Here is a 20,789-nt window from a genome sequence, read left to right as displayed (position 1 = left end):
ATTATGGTCTGGAACTGGTGCTGAGCCAAGAAGCTCCCTGTAGATCACACTCCCCACAAGAAACTTCCTACTCCTGCATGATGCAGTGCAGAGATTATCTTGCAACCCAATGCCCTCGCAATACCTCAAGTCCTTGGAGAAAGTCTCACTCCACCCTGCTTTAAGACTTCTGCTTATGGCTGCTTCCATGTACGGCTGACCACATTTTCCGCCATCCAACTGCAATTACATACCTCTCTCTACATCCCATTGTTTCAGTCCTAAGCTCACCCTCAGTGTAACTTCTCTTTTCAAAACAAGTAGCCTTCCTGCTTTGGTACCTTGTAGCTTTGAGGCCCAACCCAGAGAAGCTTTACCACCAAAAGAAATTAAAGCCAGGCACATGTACATGAGAGTTCTTTGCAGTCTTTGGTGTACACCTTTGCTTTGCATGGGGTCACAATATTTTGGCCATGGTGGATTAGAGCACAGTGGCTATAAAACCAACAGAACAAAGCTCCAAATCAAACCACGTTAAGATGGCTATTTGCTCTGGCATGAGCTTTTGCTCAGCTTCATTGTACTGGGAATTGGGAGTGGTGGAAGAAGTTTGGCAAGACTTGGTGTGACAGCAGAGCTTAGAGAGCAGGGATGAGACCTGGGCTTCAAAACCTTGCAGTGCTGTAGCAGGACACACAGGAGAGGTATAGGAGGTAACAGCACAGAAGAGAGATGAATATTGAGTATTCCAGCCTACAGGGGGTTCCTCCTCTCCTAGTTTAATACTGGAAACCCAAGAGAGAGGCGGAATGTTTCAGCTTGTTATGGAGAAGTTGGCTGGAAGGTCACGCAGATGTTCAAGTCCATCACCACCTCCACAGGCAGTGGCAGCCCAGGCTCAGCTAATCCTTGTGAGGGAAGGGTACCAACTCTTGCAAAGTGCTAGGAGCAGACTTCTGAAGGATGCTCTGTGACAAACCTAGGGAGTTCCAAGCCAGTCTAGTGGAAGGTGTTACTATGCATGGCAGGGGATTGGAGCTAGATGATTTTAAGGTCCTTTCCAATCCACACCATTCTGATTCTATGATACAGCTGCAAAAAGCAAGCTAAGAAATCATTTCAGTCTTCTTCCTGTATCCAAAGCCTTGACTGGCCACTGCAGAAACAAAGGTAGTTTTTCATGTCAGCAGAGCTGAGAGGAAGATGGAGTCTACTCTGCTTCACAGCAGACACCAGCTCCACCTCACCTGTCATTCCTGCATGAGTCAGAGAGAAGTCCCAGCAAAACTTCCAACCCCCAGGAAGATTGAGAGGAGCAGATAAGCAAACAGGAACACATTCAGCTGTAAAGAAACAACTCCGTTTTGGAGCCAGAGAAAGGCAAACAGAGCAAAGGAAGAAACAAACAGCATCAGTGCTCCATGGTTTTCCCAGAGATGACCTCACTGCCTGTTGTGTCCACCTGAACTCAGTACCTGGGTCTAGATGGGAAGGCCCAGGGAACTGAACAACTACCTCAGAAGCTGCCTTTGCATGAGGAGCTTGCAGAGGAAGATAACCCAAAAAACAGGTCTTTTCAACACTGCCTACCCACAGCTGTGCTTTTAAACTGCGGGTGGACAAGTCTAACGCACTGCTCCCAAAGGACACTTACGGCTTCAACTTTTCACCTAACACCCATTCTTCAACCAGGTGTCTGGGCTGTGGGACTCACAACAAAAGGAGCAGCTTGTGCAGAAAAACCCACTCCCAGCCCAATCCTGTTGGTCTTGAAGCTATGAGGAAGCTTTTAACTACATCAAATTCTAACCAGGGCTTTTAAAGACTGCTTTCAAAACAAGGTCTCAAATGCAGGATGCAGCATCTCCCTTTCAGGGAAGCACAAGAATCAGCATGAGGTGACACAGTGCAGGAGTACAGCATCTGACAACCAGGAATCCTGTACCTGGACTTGTCTATATATCAGAGGGAACCACTTGCTCCAACTTCTCTGTGTGCCTTTGTGAATCTTAACTAGGTCTCTTGACCGTTTCTTTACTGGAGCAGGAGAACTGCGTAGTAACGGGAACAGGAGAGAAAGCAGAGATGAGTCAGGATGCCACAGATGCATTGTTAGATTCTGGCCTCTGTTCAGCATGGTGGAGGTGGTGCAACACCTTGTGCTACCTGAATGATAAAAACAGGCATGACCACTTAAAGGGCACGGAACCAGCTCCATCCAGTTCAAGTCTTTCCTTGCTTTGGGCCTGACTGACGGCAAGTATACAGAGAGACTCAGAGCAGCTCAAGAAGGCCAGACCTTAAAAATAAGTTGCCTGAGCACAGTCTTTCAGTCTGATGCAAAGCCCTGGCTAGCACTGACCCTCCAAAGCCAGATTCTCCTTTGGTGATGAGCTAGTGAGAAACAACTGCTCCAAGACAGCGTCAGAGCACACCAGGAGAGCAACAGCAAGCCTCCAAACTGTGCACAGAGGACAGGAGATCTTCAAGAACTGCAAAAGGATGTTGAATTTTGCTGGGAAGAAAGATGGGACTGACACCACTGCCCAGATGGATTCCCTTTGGGAAGGCAGCATTGCAGGATGAAGACAGCAAAAAAACCCACTGAAGATGTGTATATACCTTGTGCTACACCACAGAACACACAAAGCCTTACCTGGGAAGGAGGAGATGCTTCCTCATCAGAGAGCTGATGTGTTAGCTTATGCAAGACCCCACACCAACCCTGTGATCCCCAGCCTGTTAGTCAAGAGCTCCTGGGGAATCCCAGTCCAGGAATCTACTCCAGGACAACACAAACATGGATAAAATACTGTACTGAGCAGGGTTTAACCGCTAACAGAGCACCCTGCATCCCCTTTTCTAATAGGCATGGACACTGCAGGTCAGCCACCTCCATCTGTCCTCATAATTTCCCAAAACACCCAGCTCCAACCCCTCTACTCTTTCAGTCATTTCCATTTCCTCTGCAGAGAGCAGCAGATCTGGTTGGGAGCCAGCTGAGCAGTGGTGTTTAATGGATTGACTCATCTATGGATTTCCTCTAAAAAAATACAGGAGAGCCAAACATTTCAATAAATAGAAGACAGGATTAAATAAATCAGCTTAAAATTACTTTTGAGCCATTCCCAGTTATGTCACATGGAGGAAATGCATCACCAGGGTCCTTTCTTCACTGCTTTTTTCAAATATTAATAAGCAGTGTAATTGCAACATGAGTCACTGCTATCTCCTGCCAAGCTGGAGGGACTATCTGCAATATGCAGGCTTTCTAGAGCCTTGCAAAGGCAGATGTGTGCTTGGGGACTCTTTTGGAAAGGTCTGTATGGTAAGCAGCGGGGTATGGAAAATGGCCAGGCAGTTGCTTGCCTTTGCAAGTCACTCCCTTACTTGCTCATTCCCTTCCCGCCTCTCTTAATGACCCCCTTGCACATGGGATTTATTGTGGGGTTGGGCTTTGATGCCCTGAGTGTGTAAAGCAAAGCAGATAGTGTGTGATTTTTAGTCTGTAAGGAAGGTCAGGGCTGAGAAACCAGACATTCACAGGTCTGAGCAAGAAGTATTCAGCTGACAGTAGAAGCGCTACCACTGGCTGTGCTGAAGCTGCCAGATTCCAATCAAACACTAGAAATGCTCCAGAGTGCCACAGAGAAGGGGAAAAGATGCCACAGATGCCAAAATAGAGATGACTGGAACCAGAGAAGAAGAGTGAGGAAGAAGACAAGGAAATGGGAAAATGGTGCAGCACTTCAAGAAGGGAGCAGCCTTAGAGATGAAAAGGGGAAGTTTAGATTGGATATAAGGAGGAAATTCTTTCCTGTTAGAGTGGTGAGGCATTGGAATTGGTTGCCCAGGGAGGTTGTGAATGCTCCATCACTGGCAGCGTTCAAGGCCAGGTTGAACGAAGCTTTGGGTGAGATGGTTTAGTGTGAGGCATCCCTGCCCATGGCAGGGGGGTTGGAATTAGATGATCTTAGGTCCTTTCCTACCCTAACTATTCTATGATTCTATGAAGAACACTGCCCTGGGAGGGCAACGCACAGGCAGGAGAACAAAGTCAGAGCAAGCTGGCTCACTCATTGCTGCCTGATTTTCTTTGCTCACTTCCAAAATGAGCCAATATGATCACAGAATCACGGAATGCTGTAGGAAGGGACCTTAAAGCTTATCCAGTTCCAACTGGGCAAAGACACCTCCAGGTGCTCCTAGCAAACCAGGTTGCTTGAAGCTCCATCCAACCTGGCCTTGAAAACTGACATGGATGGGGCAGCCACAGCTTCTCTGGGCAACCTGTGCCAGGGCCTCACCACCGCCAAAGGGAAGAGCTTCTTCCTAAGAGCTCATCTCAGTCTCCCCTCTGTCAGATTAAAGCCATTCCCCTTTGTCCTGCCCCTTGCAAAAAAACACCGCTCCAGATTTTGAAAGAATCCTTCAGGTACTGGAAGGTTGATGTTTGATGCTACTGGGCATCTATTGCAGCCCCACCAGGCAATGCTGATACTGCCTTGCTAGTAGTGGTGCTGCTACCACTTGTGACCTCCTCAAGAGTCTGATTTTGCAGTGCTAACTGGACACAATTTCCCATACGTCTTCTCTACAGAGATGCTGCAAGGTGCCTGAATTCCCACTTACCAAAGATCTGACCACAGTCCAGGGAAAGACAGCAACGCTAAAGCTCTTTCCACGCAGGCAAAAAGGCATTTTAAGAGTTGGCTTTGAAGGATCAATTCTCAGAAATGGAGAAGAAGGTTTATACAGGGGGCTCCAAACACACCAGCCTAACCGAGACCACAGGGCTTTCAGCTGGGCACTACCTGCAGGCTCTGCATTGGGCCAAGAAGGTTAAACTCCCCAGTCCCAACACTAGCCAAACCTCAAAAAATCCCTCAGTTGAACGCCAAAAATCCAAAGTCCAGCTGGATGTGGAGATGGTAAGCTGTCAGGAGGACTTCAGCAGCTGTCGCACTTACCTCATCTGACTCATCTGAGAGGGTTCGCAGCAAGTTAGGGAGAAGGCTGTCGGTGTGTCGGAACATCTAGAACCAGAAAGACAGATGGCATCAGTCCTACAAGCCTGGTCACCCCCTGCCATATGACCCCTTACCCTGGGGAGTCTGCTGGGGCTTCACCAGCAGTTTCCATCTGAGCTGGAGAGATCTTCTTTCTTAAGCTACTGGGTATCCAGCAACCAAAACCTTCTCAAAAATGTAGAAGGACACTTGGTTGCAATGCTACCAAGATAATTACAGCCAATTCAAAGCCATGAAGCAGGCTGGGAGTGGATAAGCTCTGTCCCATGGGGGAAGCAGAAAGCTCACAGGCTAAGTCCCTGACCTACCTTACGAGGAGTCTTGATGTACAAGTGGTAGAGCCATTTCAGGACTGCAATTCTGGTCATCATCCCAGTGAACGTGTCATGAAGGTGGCAGTCTAGCACCTGAACTATTCCATCCAGGTTCAGGGTCACCTGGATCCTCTCGCAGCTGCATGGAAAGAAGAGAGGCTGGTTCAGTGCTGTAATGTCCAACTCCCTCCTCCCACGGTGGAGAGGTCTGTAACACACCAGAGGCTGCACCAAACATCTCAACCCTGAGAAAGGCCAAACCTTTGCCTCTTCCTGCCCCATTCACCCTGGCCATCCACATTTCTTATTCTGTGTAACCAGAGCTGCTCATGGCAAATCCACAATGTTTTCATGTCTTACAAGATTTCTGACAGCCAGGAAGTAAGCTTCAGGCTTGCAAGCCTGGGGGTTATGGCTGGGACTGGCCAGGTTTGCCCATGTGGCACTAGGAGATGGGGAAGCACAAGAGACAGCAACAGACCAAAAACTTGCTTTGGAGACAACAGAAGTCTTCCAGACTTCAAGATTTACCACTTTCCCAAAGCAGCTGGTACTTACATGGCAAGAAATGAATCCATCTAGTGCCATGGCTGTGCTGAGAAAATGGTTGCTATTGAAGGCACCAGGTTTGGGGTTCAGAGACTAGAGACCCATGAAATGCACTCAGAATCCAACTCAAGTCTGACCAGCTCAAACATCTCCAGAGAAAAATAATCCACATGTCCTCAAAGTCCATGACTTGGGGCCACCCACGAGGTGAAGACATCCAGTTTCTGCTAATCTCAGCAGACTGATGCTGGGGATTGCAGATGGTACCCTGGGTGGCAATGCTTTTGGGATGCAGCTCTCTGCTACAAGGCTGCCCTGAGAACATCATCTTATTTCTCAAAAGCCATCCCAAAAAGATGAAGATAACCCTTGGTAATCAACCACAAATGAAAGCAAACAACTCCTGTTGTTAACCAGGACACTGCCTCTTTTATAACACAATCAAGGCTGCAGACCCTTAGTTCTTATTCCCCAGATTTCTCTCCAAATAGCTGGGACCTGCATCAGTTCAGGAGACTCCAATGCAGAGGAGGTCATGTTAAGGCTTTTTCTTGGTCCCGTTTGTGATCCAGAAGACTACATGATGGTTTCCCACCTCTTCAATAGCAGAGAGATGGCTTGACCCAGGATGGGTGGACCTGAGATGGAGCAGACTTCCAAGAGACAGAGGCACTGAAGAGCTAATTCACTCCTGTCCTACTCAATCTACTGAATTATTCAAGGCTGGACCAGACTCTTGATGACTTTTCTAGAGTGCACAGAGATGCTCTACATATCCTTTGATAAGAAATCCTAAGGGGCAGATTTCTCATAGTATAATTTGCAAGTAGAGCTGTGGCTTAATAGGATTTGATCTTCCCCAGGACACACGTTGTAAGGGCAAAAGGAGGAGGCTGCAGCCCCTCACTGCCCTGGAGATACCTGACTGCTTAATGTGCCTCATGGAACAGATGCCAGGGTCTGCAAATTGCATTTTGAGTTAGCGTAGGTTTTGCTTTGATGTTGCAAACAACAGCCAAACGCTCAGAACCGAGAGGAAGGAGGGGCTCAGAGCACAGGGAGTTTAGGAGAGATGTACAAGGGAGCAGTGTTCCAGGCTGTTAAAGCCAGTGTGAAGGAGCTCCTTGTCTGGTTTTCCTGCAAAACCAGCTCCTGTTGCAGCAGCGCAGCCTGCCACCCATCCAGCATGGGACTCCTGATGGAAGGGGAGCATGAACCCTTGATCAATGCCAAAATACACATTGCCTGTGCAGGATGGGGAAAAAACCCTCAGGGTAACACATGTTTTCAGAAGGAAGTGGTCAAAAGGAAGGCACAGAGAAAAAGTGCATGAAGCCAGCTGGTTTAGAGGTGGCCTTGATGCTGTCACATCCATCAGGTCCATGCTGTTGTGAGGCAGGTCAAGAGCACGCAAAGTGACATGGTCTGCCATGGTGCCGTTAGAGGAGGATGCTGGACTTCTGCCAGCACAGCAACAAGCCATTTCATAAGTAGTTGTGTCAAAACTGCTTTCTTTCCCCTTTCCCATGAGGCAGTATCCAGGCAGAGCCGAAGTCCACCTAAGCTGACCCCAGGAAGTAGCTGGCAGTGCCAGGCTCACCTTGAGTGAGCCAGAACCTCAGCCATGCCATGTACCCCCACCCTGCAGCTCCCCGGGCTCAGCTTCTGCTAAAATGGCTGGTGCTGGACAAAGCTCCTGGCTTGCCATCCCTTCCCACATCTACCAAGATAAACTTTTTAGGGGGGGTTGCTGATGGAGAAGCAGCTTGTTTCCTCAGCGCAAAGCCAGGACACCCATCCTGAAAGGCAAGAGGTCTCATGAACGTGTGAAATTTGGCTAAAAATCTCCCACCAGTCATGCTCCTCTGCCCCTGAGATGGAGTAGCACATGGGCTGCCATCTTTCCAGGGCTGAAGGCAGAGCTGAACATGGGAAGTGCTGCTGTGACTGCAGCTCTTAAAGCAGGATCACAGCTTGTACCAGCTCTCCTTAATCCTCAGCAGCACAAAGTGGGAGCACAAGTAATGGCATTGCCTTAACGTGATCCTCTGGGCTGCCAGGCCAGCTCCCACACCAGCATCTGCAGCAGGGCAGATGTCACATGTAATTGCTTCCATCTAACCCACTACCCCAGATTCTCCTCCGGAGGATCAATGTGGCCCTGGCACCGCCTCTGTCGCTCATCTGTGACAGCAAGAACATGTTTTTAGAGCGAGCTGAACAATGATGGAGGCTGTACCAGACTCTGACCTCTGGATACTGGTACCCTTTGCTCAAGCTGAGTGGTGGGGCAGGAGACCCATGGCCCAGTACATCCCTCCCATCTCAGAAAGAATCTTCAGCATAGGAGCAGAGCTCACTTTTCCACTGCATTCAACCTATGGTGATGTTTTTTACCCTTTATCAATTAATTTTCTTACTTTTCCACTATCAACAGCTCCTGCCATCTCTCTTGTTAGCAGTTACCTTTTCTCTGCCAATGCCTGAGCTGTTATCTCCCTCCTGGCCTCCTTGTCATCCCAGCTGCTTTCCTGTCCCTATTATCAGACAAGGTTAAGCTCCAGGCCAGGCTCTAGCCTTTAAGCAGGCTCAGTGAAGTGGCCTTGCCAAGGGTGGAAATAGCCAGGTTCTTTCATTGTGGGCCAAGTCACAAGCACAGCTCCCACACCAGCTGGCAGCTGTGCTGCTCAGTGGGCTCAAGCCAGCAGCCAGGATGTAATGAGCTCTTCTCTGCTATGGGTCCCACAAGCTGTCGCTTTCTCATACTCTATCACTCTCCTTTTGGTGCTCTTGGCTTTCTTCTGCTTACTGTGGTTTCCAAGGACTGGAAATGCCTGCACTGACAGCACAAGCTGATCTCCCAGAGAAGAAATGAAGTTAAGGCCTAGGCAGAGGCATCCAGTCTAACGAGCTGTTTATCACGATGACAAGCGTGCCTATGGTCCCCTCCAGCTCATCCATCCAATGGCACAGTGGGAGCAGTGAAGGGAACCCATCTCCTTGCTCCAGGCTGGAGAGGAGGGCCAGGAGAAGCCTCCTCGAGAGGAGACCCTCAACCTGAAGGCTGAAGCATGATGAGCTGCTGGAGAACGGGATTCCAAGGCAGGCTTGGGGCACGAGCTCCATGCAAGTCGTGCTGCCTTTGACTAACCATTCCCTGGGTGTTGTGGGGAACCCAGCACCATCCCTAGCCTTCACCCAAGTGTTCACCACCTTGACAGGCTCTCCATCTTGGTGGCTGAGAGCTGAAGGTGCACCAGGCTCTGGGCATGGGGCTACAGAAACTTCCAGCACTAGACAAGCAGCAACAATTTTGGCTTTCGACTAAGCCCTAACTACCCAATTTCAAAGTCTGATTTAAACGTGTCCTTGGGCGGTTCAGCCACATGGCAGCCGTTTGGACCTTCTACAGAGCAACAAGCAGCTTTACGTGTCCATTTGCTGCTGAATGCCACTCAAAACAAGAAGACTTGCTTGCATCAAGAAGGACCACAAAAGGATCCCCCACCTCCCTTATCTAGCTTGGTAAGGGATCCTGGTCCTATCACCCTTGTCCAACTGTCATACATCTAACCCAGGCTGCTGCCTGCCAGCCATGCCTTTGGAACTTGTTTCAAACTGCCCACGTCTTGTACTGAAAACACCGATGCAGCTACAAGAGCCTAAAAGGCACTTTCCAGCTGCTTTGGTCCAGTAACACAGGACAGACATCTGCATCTTCTCCTGCAGCAGTTCAGACTGACAGAAGAAACCCAGGCTCTGCTCCAGCAGTCATACTTCCCACCTCCCCTTCCTGACCCAGGCTTACAGCAGCCATCGCAGCATCAGCACAGTCAGCTAGGCCACAGAAAAAGTCCACTCCCCCTGAAACACAGTTCTGGTCCACCTCTGGTGAGAGTTTTTGCAGACTGGAAGCAGGGACCTCCACCTGCATGGTGAGCCCCTAATCTCTCCTCCAGCTTCCTGCAGCAGGGCTTTCCTGGGAGCCAGTTTCTGTCTTGGCACACAGTCCCCATTTTCTAGTAACTGCCACCGGGAAACTCCTCCAAGTGAAGCTCGCAATTACCCTGGAAGCTTTTTGGGCTGCCAACAGCACATTTTAGGAGTGGGGTGGGAGGAAGGGGGCTATGTGTGTCAGTTTGGGGCCATAGAAACGTGCCCAGCATCCACCTATCAAGCATTGAGGCCCTGTCATATTCGTGGATGACATCTTCATGGAAGACAATCCTCTGCAGATGCCGGGCTGTAGCTCCTCCACCTATGCTGGTGGAAATCCTCCTCCTTCACTTCTCTTCCCTGCTGCAGTGTATCCCACTGCAGACCTCAGATGTGGGGGGAGGGCAGGAGAAGGGGGCGTGAGAGCTGGATGGCGGGAGCTGGATGTCTGGCACTGGGCCATGCTCCAGCACTCACTGGGAGAGACTGGGGAAAGCAGTGGGGAACGAACAAAAAAACCAAGCAAAGAGTGACTTCACCTTCAAAGGTAGCTGCAACTTCCTCCTTCTGCAGGCCTTCTACATTTCCAAAGCAATGACACAGTTTGTTGTGATCCAGTCATGACACCCAGTGGGCATTCAGCATGCAGGCAGCTGCCTGCTCCCTGGTTATGAATTACAGCTGCAACTTATGCCATCTCTGACCTCCCAGCACCAGGGACAAGCCAGACAGCCTGAGCAATAGATGGAGCATTGAGCTGATGTTCATGGCTCCTGTCAGCCTCCAACAGACCCCAAACCATGCCAATCCCCCTGCAGTGGATGCCACGGTGAAAAGGTTTCAAGTCCTGACGCCGGGACAGCAAAGAGGTACCACAAGATGGCCTGAGACCAGGTAAACCCCAGGATAAAACTTGGAGTCTCCTTTTTAAAAAGGCTTAGAATGGCTCAAGAACAAATCTTTCTGTAAAACCAGGTCTTTTAGAGAGGCAAAGGATCTTGCCAGATGTCCTGGACGGTTCTCCCTGATTCTTCTTTTAGCTCGGGCTCTCAGTGACTCTATGACCAAGTCACTCCAGCTCTCCCTGCTTTTATCACCCACTGGTCTTCTCTCCCTCTCTGCCCCCACAACTTCTTCAGCACAGAAAAGCAGTTACCACTTGTCCTCCTGACTTAATGCCTCTCCTTTTCCTTCCCCTTCCTATTTTCAGTCCTATGCATTCCCACTTCAGTACCTGCTAAACTTTAAGGGCTGAACAGGGCTGGGACAGATGCAGCAATCACAGGAAAGTCAGGGAAAACCATTTAACAGCTATAAAATGAAATCCAAGTGAAAGTGAAAAGACCTGTACTTTCAAGAGAGGAAAAAATTAAGGGCATCATTGAGACCAGAGAGTTGCTGGGCTTTGCAGGAGTGGAAAAAAGGGAACTGAAGATACAGACCATCCAACCTGAAAAGCAGATGCTTGCATTGCTCTAGGATGCATTATGATGGGCATCACGCATCAGCCTAACTGACAGGATGCAGCTAGAGTAACAAATCCTAGTTTGGGAACCACAACAACCACCGAGTACATGTATGATCATAATAACAGTGTTGGAAATCACGACCTCTTAGGAAAAGTACTGCAGGCAGCAGTAGAAAAGTAAATGTGATGTAAGAGCAGATGGATTTGCTTCCAGACTAACTGACAGCTGGATGGGGAAAAAGGTATTTGCAGGAGAAATTATTCAGATGAGATATTGTGCCTCCAGCAGATCACACACCACTGTTCCTCTATCACCATTCCTCTGTAGAGGCAGGAGGGAACCAAATGCCTCCTATTTTGGCCAAGCGAGAAAAGCCATAACCAAAACAACCATGCACTTTCTCCCAACCCTCAGTCTGTCTTCTAGCCAGAGTGACCAACCATGGGGGTTTAAAGATAAGCAAGGTGCAGAATCCTGAGTGCACAGACACTGCTGCTTCATCAGACCCACCCCAGGGGGCTTTGCGAAGTCTCCTGAGGGAGCAAATCCCTCAGTTTACAATAAAGATATTTTGGTGCAGGTGCATCAGTAAGAAGCAGTCAACTCCTAAAGCATCCACCCCACTGTGGACCATAAGACTCCAACTGCTTTCCAGCCCAGACCATCATTCCCCGAAGTTATGTCAGTTGCTGTCTGCACCCTGAGAAACTTTCCCTTCTTTCCAAGCCTCTCTGAAGCAACAAGCAGACCCTACCTGGATGCTGTCAAGACACTGTTGCTGAAGCTGGAATCGCTGGTTATGTCCAGAAAACCTGGGGGCAGGTAAATAGGAGACACAGTTACTGCGATGGCAGGGAAAGCAGAGTATGGAGAGCTGCATGACCTTCTGCAAAGACATCACCAGCCACCATTTGACAGTCTGGGGACCCTGAGGATCCCTTCTACCTGCACTGAGCCTTTCTAACACTCCTTGTCAAAGTCTTCTCTGCTGCCAGAGGTACTGCACAAAGCTGGCACAGGACTGCACTTACCTGGCAAAATGCAGGATGCAAAGCTTCAAACCTCTGCCCCAAACTGGGTCTCCTCTGAAACAGAGACCCACAAACATCCTTCTGATGGTTTCAACCACTCCCAAAGAAGGAGCTCAGAATGGTGTCATAGAACCACAAGATAGTTTGGGTTGAAGGGACCTTAAAGCTCATCCAGTTCCAACCCCCTGCCACGGACAGAGACAACTTCCACTAGACCAGGTTGCTCCAAGTCCCATCCAACCTGGCCTTGAACACTGCCAGGGATGGGGCAGCCACAGCTTCTCTGGGCAACCTGTGCCAGGGCCTCAGCACCCTCACAGGGAAGAACTTCTGCCTAATGTCTAATCTAAGTAGATAGACATATAGATATTATACATCTATTATTACGTATAACAAAGTTATCTGACATGACTAGAACTAGTTATTCCAGAAAATTTTGTGTTTCAAAGAGCTTGCAAGATCTCCAGCCATACTTCAACTCACTGGAATTTTAAATTCAGAATAGACTCATTAAATTAAGGGAGTGCAGAGCTGCACTGTATGGATTTTAAGGGCTAGAGATACCACACAAGCGCAGAAAAGGCGGAGTCCAACCCAGGACATCTCCACTTGGCCAGCATTGCTATAGCATGACTCTATGTGGAAGCCAAGCAACCCAAACAGCTTTCCAACCTCTGCTCTGTGCTAAAACTGAGTCTTACAAGAACGGTGAAAACAGGACAGGATGAACTTTACTCTTCATGCCCCCTTGTGCCCACAGCCTTTACTCACACATGCAACAGCACCACATCAGCACAAGGGACCAGACCTGCAATAGCATCACAGGTTCATCTGAGCCTGCCCACTTCAAGGTACAATCCAACCCAAAAGGGACAGAGATTAAAGCAGTTAAACTTTCTGTTGATGTTTTAAAGGTCTTCTGCCATAGATTTTAATAAAATGAGGTATTCTTGGAACAAATAAAGAATAAAACTTTTTGGTGCTGTGCTACAGCACTGATTTTTTTTTCCTTCCAAAAAGCTACTGCATTGGCCAGGAATTGAACCTGAGCCTCCCGAGTGGCAGGTGAGAATTCTATCACTGAACCACCAATGCTGCCACTTGCAGTACTGCCTGTGCACCCATCTGTCTGCCCGCTGCCTGCACAGCTTCTGCCTCTTCGCCTTGCACCCAAGCTGCTGCTGAACAAGAAAAACCCTCAGCCTTTCAATGTCACTTTCCTGCTCCCTCTCGCAGGGAAGTGGGAAACCCTTTGACAAGATTTTCCAAAAGCCACTTGCAGGCATGTTACGGAACAGCACTGGCCTGAAGGTGCAGCTCCAGGATATAGCAGATAAGCTTGTGTGATGTAAATGTTACATGTATTTCACACACCTGGACAAGATGTGCCAGAAGCAGCATTTAGTCATGCCAGGACAACAGCATCAAAGGGATGCGGCTGGAAAGCTAAAGCTGCTGCTGTTTCCAGGCATTGAGCCACTGGGAGCTTCTTGGTTTAGTTTCTTCTCACTTGAACACTCTTCCAGGTCTCCCATACCACTTGCAGACTTCTTACCTTTTCCATTCTGGAAACTTTAGGACTGGAACAATACCTCTGTGAGGTGATGGCCGCAAGAACATCATGAATTTTGGAAAGGACTGAAAATTCTTCTCCTTTCTGTTCTCTACCCTTCCCCAAGACAGACACCCCCCACGCAGGTGCTGGTGCTCTCCCTGGACTAACACAGCTCTCCAAGCTTTCATTTGAGAGCATTATAGCTCCTCCTAAACCAGTCAGTGCAGGACAGGTGGGCTATTCTCCCCCTGTGTTATGTAGCAAGACACTAAACATTTTAACTATAAATGATCATTTTCTGGTCAACTTAATGACTTAAGTTGAAGTGAAGTGTGGCAAGGGGATGCTCACCAGGGAGTGCAGCAGTGCTGCAAACCAGGCCTACCAGTGACCCTGCTACAGCACCAAGGCTCAAAGAAAGCAGAAGGGTCCCATGTGCCCTGAGCTGCAACAGGACATCAAACCAACTCAGAATTTCTCTTGAGGACCTTCCTTTGACTTTCTTCACACTCTAATGGGTCAGAATAAGGAGAGAGACTCACCACTGGATGCTGTCTCTGGCTTGGAGACAAACTCCTCTGAGGTGGGCTCTGCCAAGAGGGTTGTCAACTGCCTAGCTTCATCCATTTCATCGTCCTCTGGGATGACCAGCTTCATCAGGCTCTGGTTGCAGACATTCGCCACCTGCTTGATATCTGAGTGGAGCCACTGTAAGGAACATGCAGTCCCACACACAGAGGGCGCAACATCCGGCCAGCCACGGAGAAGCCATCACGGTCCCACCATGGCTGCCCCAGCCCAGGTACTGCAATCCCCTGTAGTTCCGAAGTGCAGATTTCAGCACTTGGTGGGACTTCTGCTAGCCCTCTCCAGCCATGTAGCTGGCCCTGCATCCCAGAGGCAGGGAATAGGCACTTCCCTGTGGGTTGCTGTAGAAGGAATGGGAGCAGCTCCGAGTTACAAGGATACTCTTCTTGCGATCGTCATAGGAGAGACATGGCAGGACAGCAGTCAGAATCCCTGAGGAGTAAGGCAGCATCACCCGGCCAGCCAGCTGTATGAACTCCCTCATCCAGCACATAGCTGTCAGCTGGATCAGGTCATCTGGAAGACATCGGACAAAGGTAAGGGAAAGGACAGCAGTGGTAGTGAGCAGACTCCACAGCCAAGCACTATCTGCAAGCAGAGCTGCCTCTGCTCCATCCAGAGTCACTAGTTCAGAATGACTATAATCTGTGAAAGTTTCATCTCAGAGGAGATATATAAGACCTAGTCTGCAGTGAGGTTGAGATTAAACACAAATATTAGGTTTCAGAGTTAACCCAGTTCAATCCATGGTGCTTCCTCATTTACAAGTATTCTGTCAAGTTTCCCAGTGCATAAGGTTATTTCCTTTGTCACACTCATAGCAGTTGTTGTGTGTGGGTCAAACATCACTTGTGGCTTTAACCTAAATTCTAGATCTTTAATCTAAATTCTAGATTTAACCTAAATCTAAATTTAACCTAAATCTAAGATTTAACCTAAATTCTAGATTCTTTAATCTAAATTCTAGAATAGGGAGCACTGCTGGGCCAGTCACCCAAGGCAAGGCCGAATTTTAGGCTTAAACACTGTAAATTCATGGGGCATTAATTCAAGCAAGAGCAAGCAGTTTGTGTCTATTTCTGTATTTCTGTCTCAGAAGAAACCCACTCCCATTCAGCAAGGTTTAAAGAGCAGTTTAAGTTTGATGAACTCAGCTCACAGACAAGATCCTTCTCAGGAAATACATCCAGCTGCAGCTCTAACCCTCTGCCACTGCCTACAGCGGACCTGCAGGAGCTGGAACATGGTGTGGTGCATCAAACTTAACTGTCTGCCTATGCACCCAGTGCAAGCAGAGGTTAAGACAAGCCCCTAAGGAGATCCTTCCAGATGTACTGGATATCCACAGCCAGATATTTTACTTTCAGGCACTTCCACTTCAGGAGGATGCCAGAGCTGTATTTGAGGCTGGGGATCAGCAGTACAAAAGCAGTAGCTGCCTGTTCCTCCCTTTCAGTAGGATTTGCATGCATGATGACAAAGAAAAGCCAAGTGGGTGAGTAGTGAACAGCCACTGCAGAACTCCTGGCCTATGGTCAAGCACCACAAACATGGAGGTTTTGCTGCTTGGTCCTCACCTGCTGCCTGGCAATGGATCACCAGGATATTGGCCATTTCTGCAAACTTGACGCTGGAGGGATTCTTCTTGATCTCCTTGAGGAACTCCCCTAGAGCCATCTCACACCTGCAGAAAGGCAAAGCAGCTGGTCAGTGCTTGAGGATCTTGCATGGAGAAGTTATGGGGACGATACAGAGAAGTTACAGAGACCAGCCTCCTATAGGCATAGCACACAGGCTCTGGTGAGACCAAGATGTGCCTGGGATGGGGAGCACAGAGGGGAGGGTGGGGCAGAAGATATCCAAAGCTTTCCGTGCTTGCTCCTCAACATGTGGACACTGGGAAACAAAGAAGCAGGGACAATCCAGAACTTGGCAGTGGGACAGACCCAGGCCAGTTGTCCTGGGTTCAGCAGTAGCAGTCATTTTTTCTCCTTCTTGGTAGCTGGTGCAGCGCTGTGTTTTTTTACTTTCAGCCTGGGAACAGTGCTGATAACACCGATGTTTTTAGTTGGTGCTCAGTAATGTTTACTCTGACCAAGGAATTCCTCAGTCTCATGCTCTGCCAGGGAGGAGGGGAAAGCCAGGAGGAAGCAGAGACAGGACACCTGACCCAAACTGACCAAAGAGGTATTCCATACACAGCATGTCATGCTCAGGATGTAACCAAGAGTGACCTGGAAAGGCTAGTTCACTGTGGGTTTGGACTAGGTCAGTGCTCGGTTGGGCAGGGTGGGGCGAGTTACCAGTTGGCGGGTTGTGAGATGTTGTATTCTCTTCGTTATTTCCTTTATCATTATTATTACTGGTGGTAGCAGCAGTGATAGAGCACCAGGTTGGTGCTCTATCTTGCTGAGAGAGACTCACATGCTGCAAGCTTGTTCAGAGAGCTCATACTCCATCTGTGAACCACAAACAAGCCTCTGTAGCTCCAGTACTGGGTGCAAGGGCTGGGACGGCAATGGCTAAATTGAGCCAGAACAGTTTCTCCCCAGCACAGACCACAGTGCCCTCCACAACCACTCCGGCCACAACAACTCAGGGAAAGGATGTCCTTGCCAAGGACACTTCGATCCACTGACCAAGCCAGCTAGATCGCTCTGTCTCCCACCATATGCATGGGATTTGGCTGCAGTTACACAGAAGAGCAGGAAGCAAGTCACAGGATCACAGAACCACAGAACAGTTTGAGTTAGAAGGAATCTTCAGAGCTCATCTAGTCCACCCACACCCCCCCCCCCTTCCCTGAAGGAACACCTTCAACTAGATCAGGTTGCTCAGAACCACATCCAGCCTGGCCTTCAGTGTCCCCAGGGATGGTGCATCCACCACCTCTTTGGGCAACCTGGACCAGTGTTTTACTCCCTCATTGTAAATAATTTCTTCCTCACATCTACCCTGAATCTCCCTTTTTCAGTTTAAAACCATCACCCCATATCCTGTCACAACAGGTCCTGCTAAAATGCCTTTTCCCATCTTTCCTATAAATGAAGAGGGTGATGGACAGACAGTAAGCAAGGGACAGCCCTTGTACTCAGCCAGCTTCCACACTCACATTTTCCGTATCTCCTTATTGTTGTCTCCCAGGATCTGGAAAAGCCCGTCCAAGATTTCCGGGAGGTAATCCAAGAGGTTGATGTCAGGCACAGATTCCAAGACCAGGATCTAGTTCAGGGGAAGAATAAGAAAGTAGAGGTGAATTTTGGAGAAGCTACCTAAGATCTCCAGCACAAATCTGGCACCATACTGAGGAATTCAGAGGTGAGCTGTGTGGAATGGTGGGGAAGGACAAAGGGACAGCGTGGGCTTGTCTGTCCTGGAAAGAAGCTGGGCTAGCACAGGAAGTAAGCCATCAGCCTGCAGCTACCTTTCCAACCACAGCTCTGTAAACCAGAGCAGGGCTCAGGAACGACTTCCAAGAAGCATGCAGGCAGACAGGGGCCAGCAAACAGTACACCTGAAAGAGAGAGTGCAGCAGAGGCACGCATCCCTCCACAGACCGAAGCCAAGCACAGAGAGCTTCTGCCTTGCAGAAAAAACAGAGAATAAGTAGATTCCTTGCCTGCTGGAGAGCAATAACCCTGCCACTGTTGGGTGACAGAAGCACTGTCCCTTGGGAGACTGTAACCTCCAGACCACAGTGTGTCTATTTATACAAGCGATGCTTCAACTTTGTTTTCTAACTTGGTGTGCAACATCCTGCACCATCATGACATCCCTACAACTGCAGCACTGTGGTGACAGGGAGATGGGATTTTAAAGAAGCAGGTGAAAAATTCTGCTGGGTTAAATCCCGCTGTCCAAGTAAATTCAGGTGCCTGAGCCCACACATCACTGTGGATACCTGCTGTCTGCCCAGACATGGGATGCTGATGGATCACAGGATTTGTAGTTCAGACTGGCAGTGTGCACCTACCCAGGATATGATGAACTGGCGGGCATACTGATTGTTGGAGTAAATCCTCTCACGAAGCAGTGGGATGAAGCTTACCAAGTCAAACTGGTTGTTCTCTGTCACAATGTCCTGCAGAGCCCAAGCAGAGGATGTTAGGAGGGATGGCCACCACTGCACACAGCCACTCCTACCCGGCCTTTTTTAAGGCATATGACAGGAAATAGATGACAAGCAGTTGACACATGTGCCTGTGGGTCAGGAGACCTGGGGAGAAGAAATCACACGGTTCATTCAGACCATGACCTAGTAATCCCCCTTGGGCACGGATTAACGTGGAGCAGGACAAGAGAGGAAAGCTCCTGCCTGCTGTGTGCCAGCCCTGCTGAACAGGAGGAGGATGGGAGCTTCCCCAATTCACGCCTCAGTGGTGTTCTGCACACATGAGCAAGCATCTTTGATGCAACCCTGCACATAAGGGGTGGCAGAGTGCCCTGGCTTTTCTTTAAAGCTCTCCCTACACGCTTGATGGATTCTGCCGCATGGCCAGCCTCTTGCACCAGCGGTGGAGCAGATCTCCCAGCAGGAAGGTTTGCAGCAGGCAATGCACATTCTGCATTAACTGCTGTGATAATAAGGAGTGAGGGCAGAACCTGGCAGGGAAATACCTCTGAACAGTAGAAAAAGAAATGGGAGCTCTGTGAGAGTAAAAGCCCATCAGCAGACAGAATGGGAACTGAACCACTCAGCCTGAAGCAACAGCAGAGTAGTTCTGCTCACATCATTACTCACTCAGGCAAGGGAAGAAGAGCAGAGGGAGAGCCCTTCTGCTGCCTGGGATGGAGCTGCAACCCTGATCAGATTAACACCTTGCTCCCCCAAACATCGGGCCGCCGATGTGAACACTCATGTGGCACTGTGATAACCTACCAGCCCCTCAACCCAGCTGCCCAGGATCACCACCAGACCCTCAATCTGAGAGGCTATGGTCAGTGAGAGAAAAAAATGTTTTGACAGTAGCCACAGGCTTGAGAGACTGACACGTCCCAGTCAGGACATGCCTGCAGCCTGCACCAAGGATTCTCAGCTGGGAAGGTAATATACCTTGAGAAGGCGATCAAGGAGCTCAGAACCGCTTTTGACGTTCGGGTCAGGATCAGCAGCCAGCTGTGAATGACAGACAAGAACCATTGCAACAGTGGGTCCCAGGGTTGCTGCCTGCTCCACAGTGGAACTCCCATCAGGCTCACAGGACTGTTTCTATGCTTTGGCATCACAGCGACAGACACAGAGAAGCCCCTTTATCTTCAGCTCCTCATTAGGCTCAACAAATTCTCCTGAGAAACGTCCTAAGGGGGTATCAAGCACCCATCAGCTCCTGCAGCTACACAGGTTTTCACAGGCCAGCAGCCACGCTCTCAAGAGGCAGAGAAATACAAGCTGCCAGTGAAAAGCTGCAGACAGGCATGTGTAGACATGGTTTTGACCTCACAAAACTTTAGTGCTGCAGAGCTACCTCACCTGCAGTTCTGTCAGCCTCATTTTCTAACATCACTCAACAAAGAGTAGGAAAGTGCATCCTGGAGGTGATGACAGAGAATAAGGTATCTTACAGTGAACTCCAGCACCCACAAAATCAGTGGCTACTGTACTGCTGCAAGAACTACTCATGTGGTCCTTCAGACCTGGCTGAGTCAAAGCAACAAGTTTACTTGGAAAAAAGACCTCAGACAACTTGGTTTGTTTGATCCAGAGAAGAAAAGGACTAGGGAACAAGCCTTAGTTCTCCACTGTGGGAAAAAAAAGCACATGGGGGTTGTGAAGAAGCTTCTTACCCTGCTGAGGCCATCGAAGAGCACGTCGAAGTGTGGGAGGACAGAGCCCCTGGCCACCTTCACAATGTTATAGAGAGCCTCACAGGCATAGTACCGCAGCCGACTATCGGCATCGTTGAAACATGTCAGCACTGGCTCAATCAGCTCCTTCAGGTAAAGACCAGAGTCCTAGTGGGCAGGAGGAGACTGGTTAGTTGAGGACCATGCCAGAAGGAAACGGAAGAGATGGCGCTGCCCTGGAAATAATGCAAAAATTCAGGCCTATAATGGCTTAGTGCACCTATGCTCCACAGGATTTATTAATGAGCTTTGGATTTTATTAGTGAAATTATTGCATTTTATTATTCAGGTACAGCTGAATTACTCAGCCAGCTGAGCAAGTGTTTCAAGGGAGTCTATGCTAGCAACTGAAATGGCACCTGCAACTTTACTTGCCTGGTTTTGATTCCCAGAGATGTGCAAGAAGTTTGGGCAGCCATTCAAGGGCTTGAGTACCCTTCTCTGTGAGTCAATCTCTCCTCTGCTGAAAACTGACCCACAGAGAAGCCCATCCC

The 20,789-nt window shown here is 49.1% G+C and overlaps 1 protein-coding gene across 1 annotated transcript in view; it reads right to left on the bottom strand.

The window, feature by feature from the left end:
• Nucleotides 1-20,789, bottom strand: part of VAC14 (VAC14 component of PIKFYVE complex) — a 65,188-nt gene that overhangs the window by 39,019 nt on the left and 5,380 nt on the right. The window contains exons 3-12 of the mRNA XM_061375816.1: nt 20,236-20,403; nt 19,505-19,567; nt 18,425-18,532; nt 17,564-17,673; nt 16,029-16,135; nt 14,833-14,967; nt 14,406-14,558; nt 12,032-12,089; nt 5,318-5,462; nt 4,950-5,015 (exon numbers count right to left, since the gene is read on the bottom strand). Coding sequence (XP_061231800.1) covers nt 4,950-5,015; nt 5,318-5,462; nt 12,032-12,089; nt 14,406-14,558; nt 14,833-14,967; nt 16,029-16,135; nt 17,564-17,673; nt 18,425-18,532; nt 19,505-19,567; nt 20,236-20,403 — 1,113 coding nt within the window. The remainder of the gene's footprint in view (nt 1-4,949; nt 5,016-5,317; nt 5,463-12,031; nt 12,090-14,405; nt 14,559-14,832; nt 14,968-16,028; nt 16,136-17,563; nt 17,674-18,424; nt 18,533-19,504; nt 19,568-20,235; nt 20,404-20,789) is intronic.

This window comes from Neopsephotus bourkii, unplaced genomic scaffold, assembly GCF_033783945.1.
Source record: "Neopsephotus bourkii isolate Nb327-2 ecotype Australia unplaced genomic scaffold, CSIRO-AGI_Nbou_v1 NB_1678, whole genome shotgun sequence".
NCBI lineage: Eukaryota > Metazoa > Chordata > Aves > Psittaciformes > Psittacidae > Neopsephotus > Neopsephotus bourkii.
The sequence above is the reverse complement of the archived record's forward strand: the minus strand, read 5'-3'. Positions and strand labels throughout refer to the sequence as shown.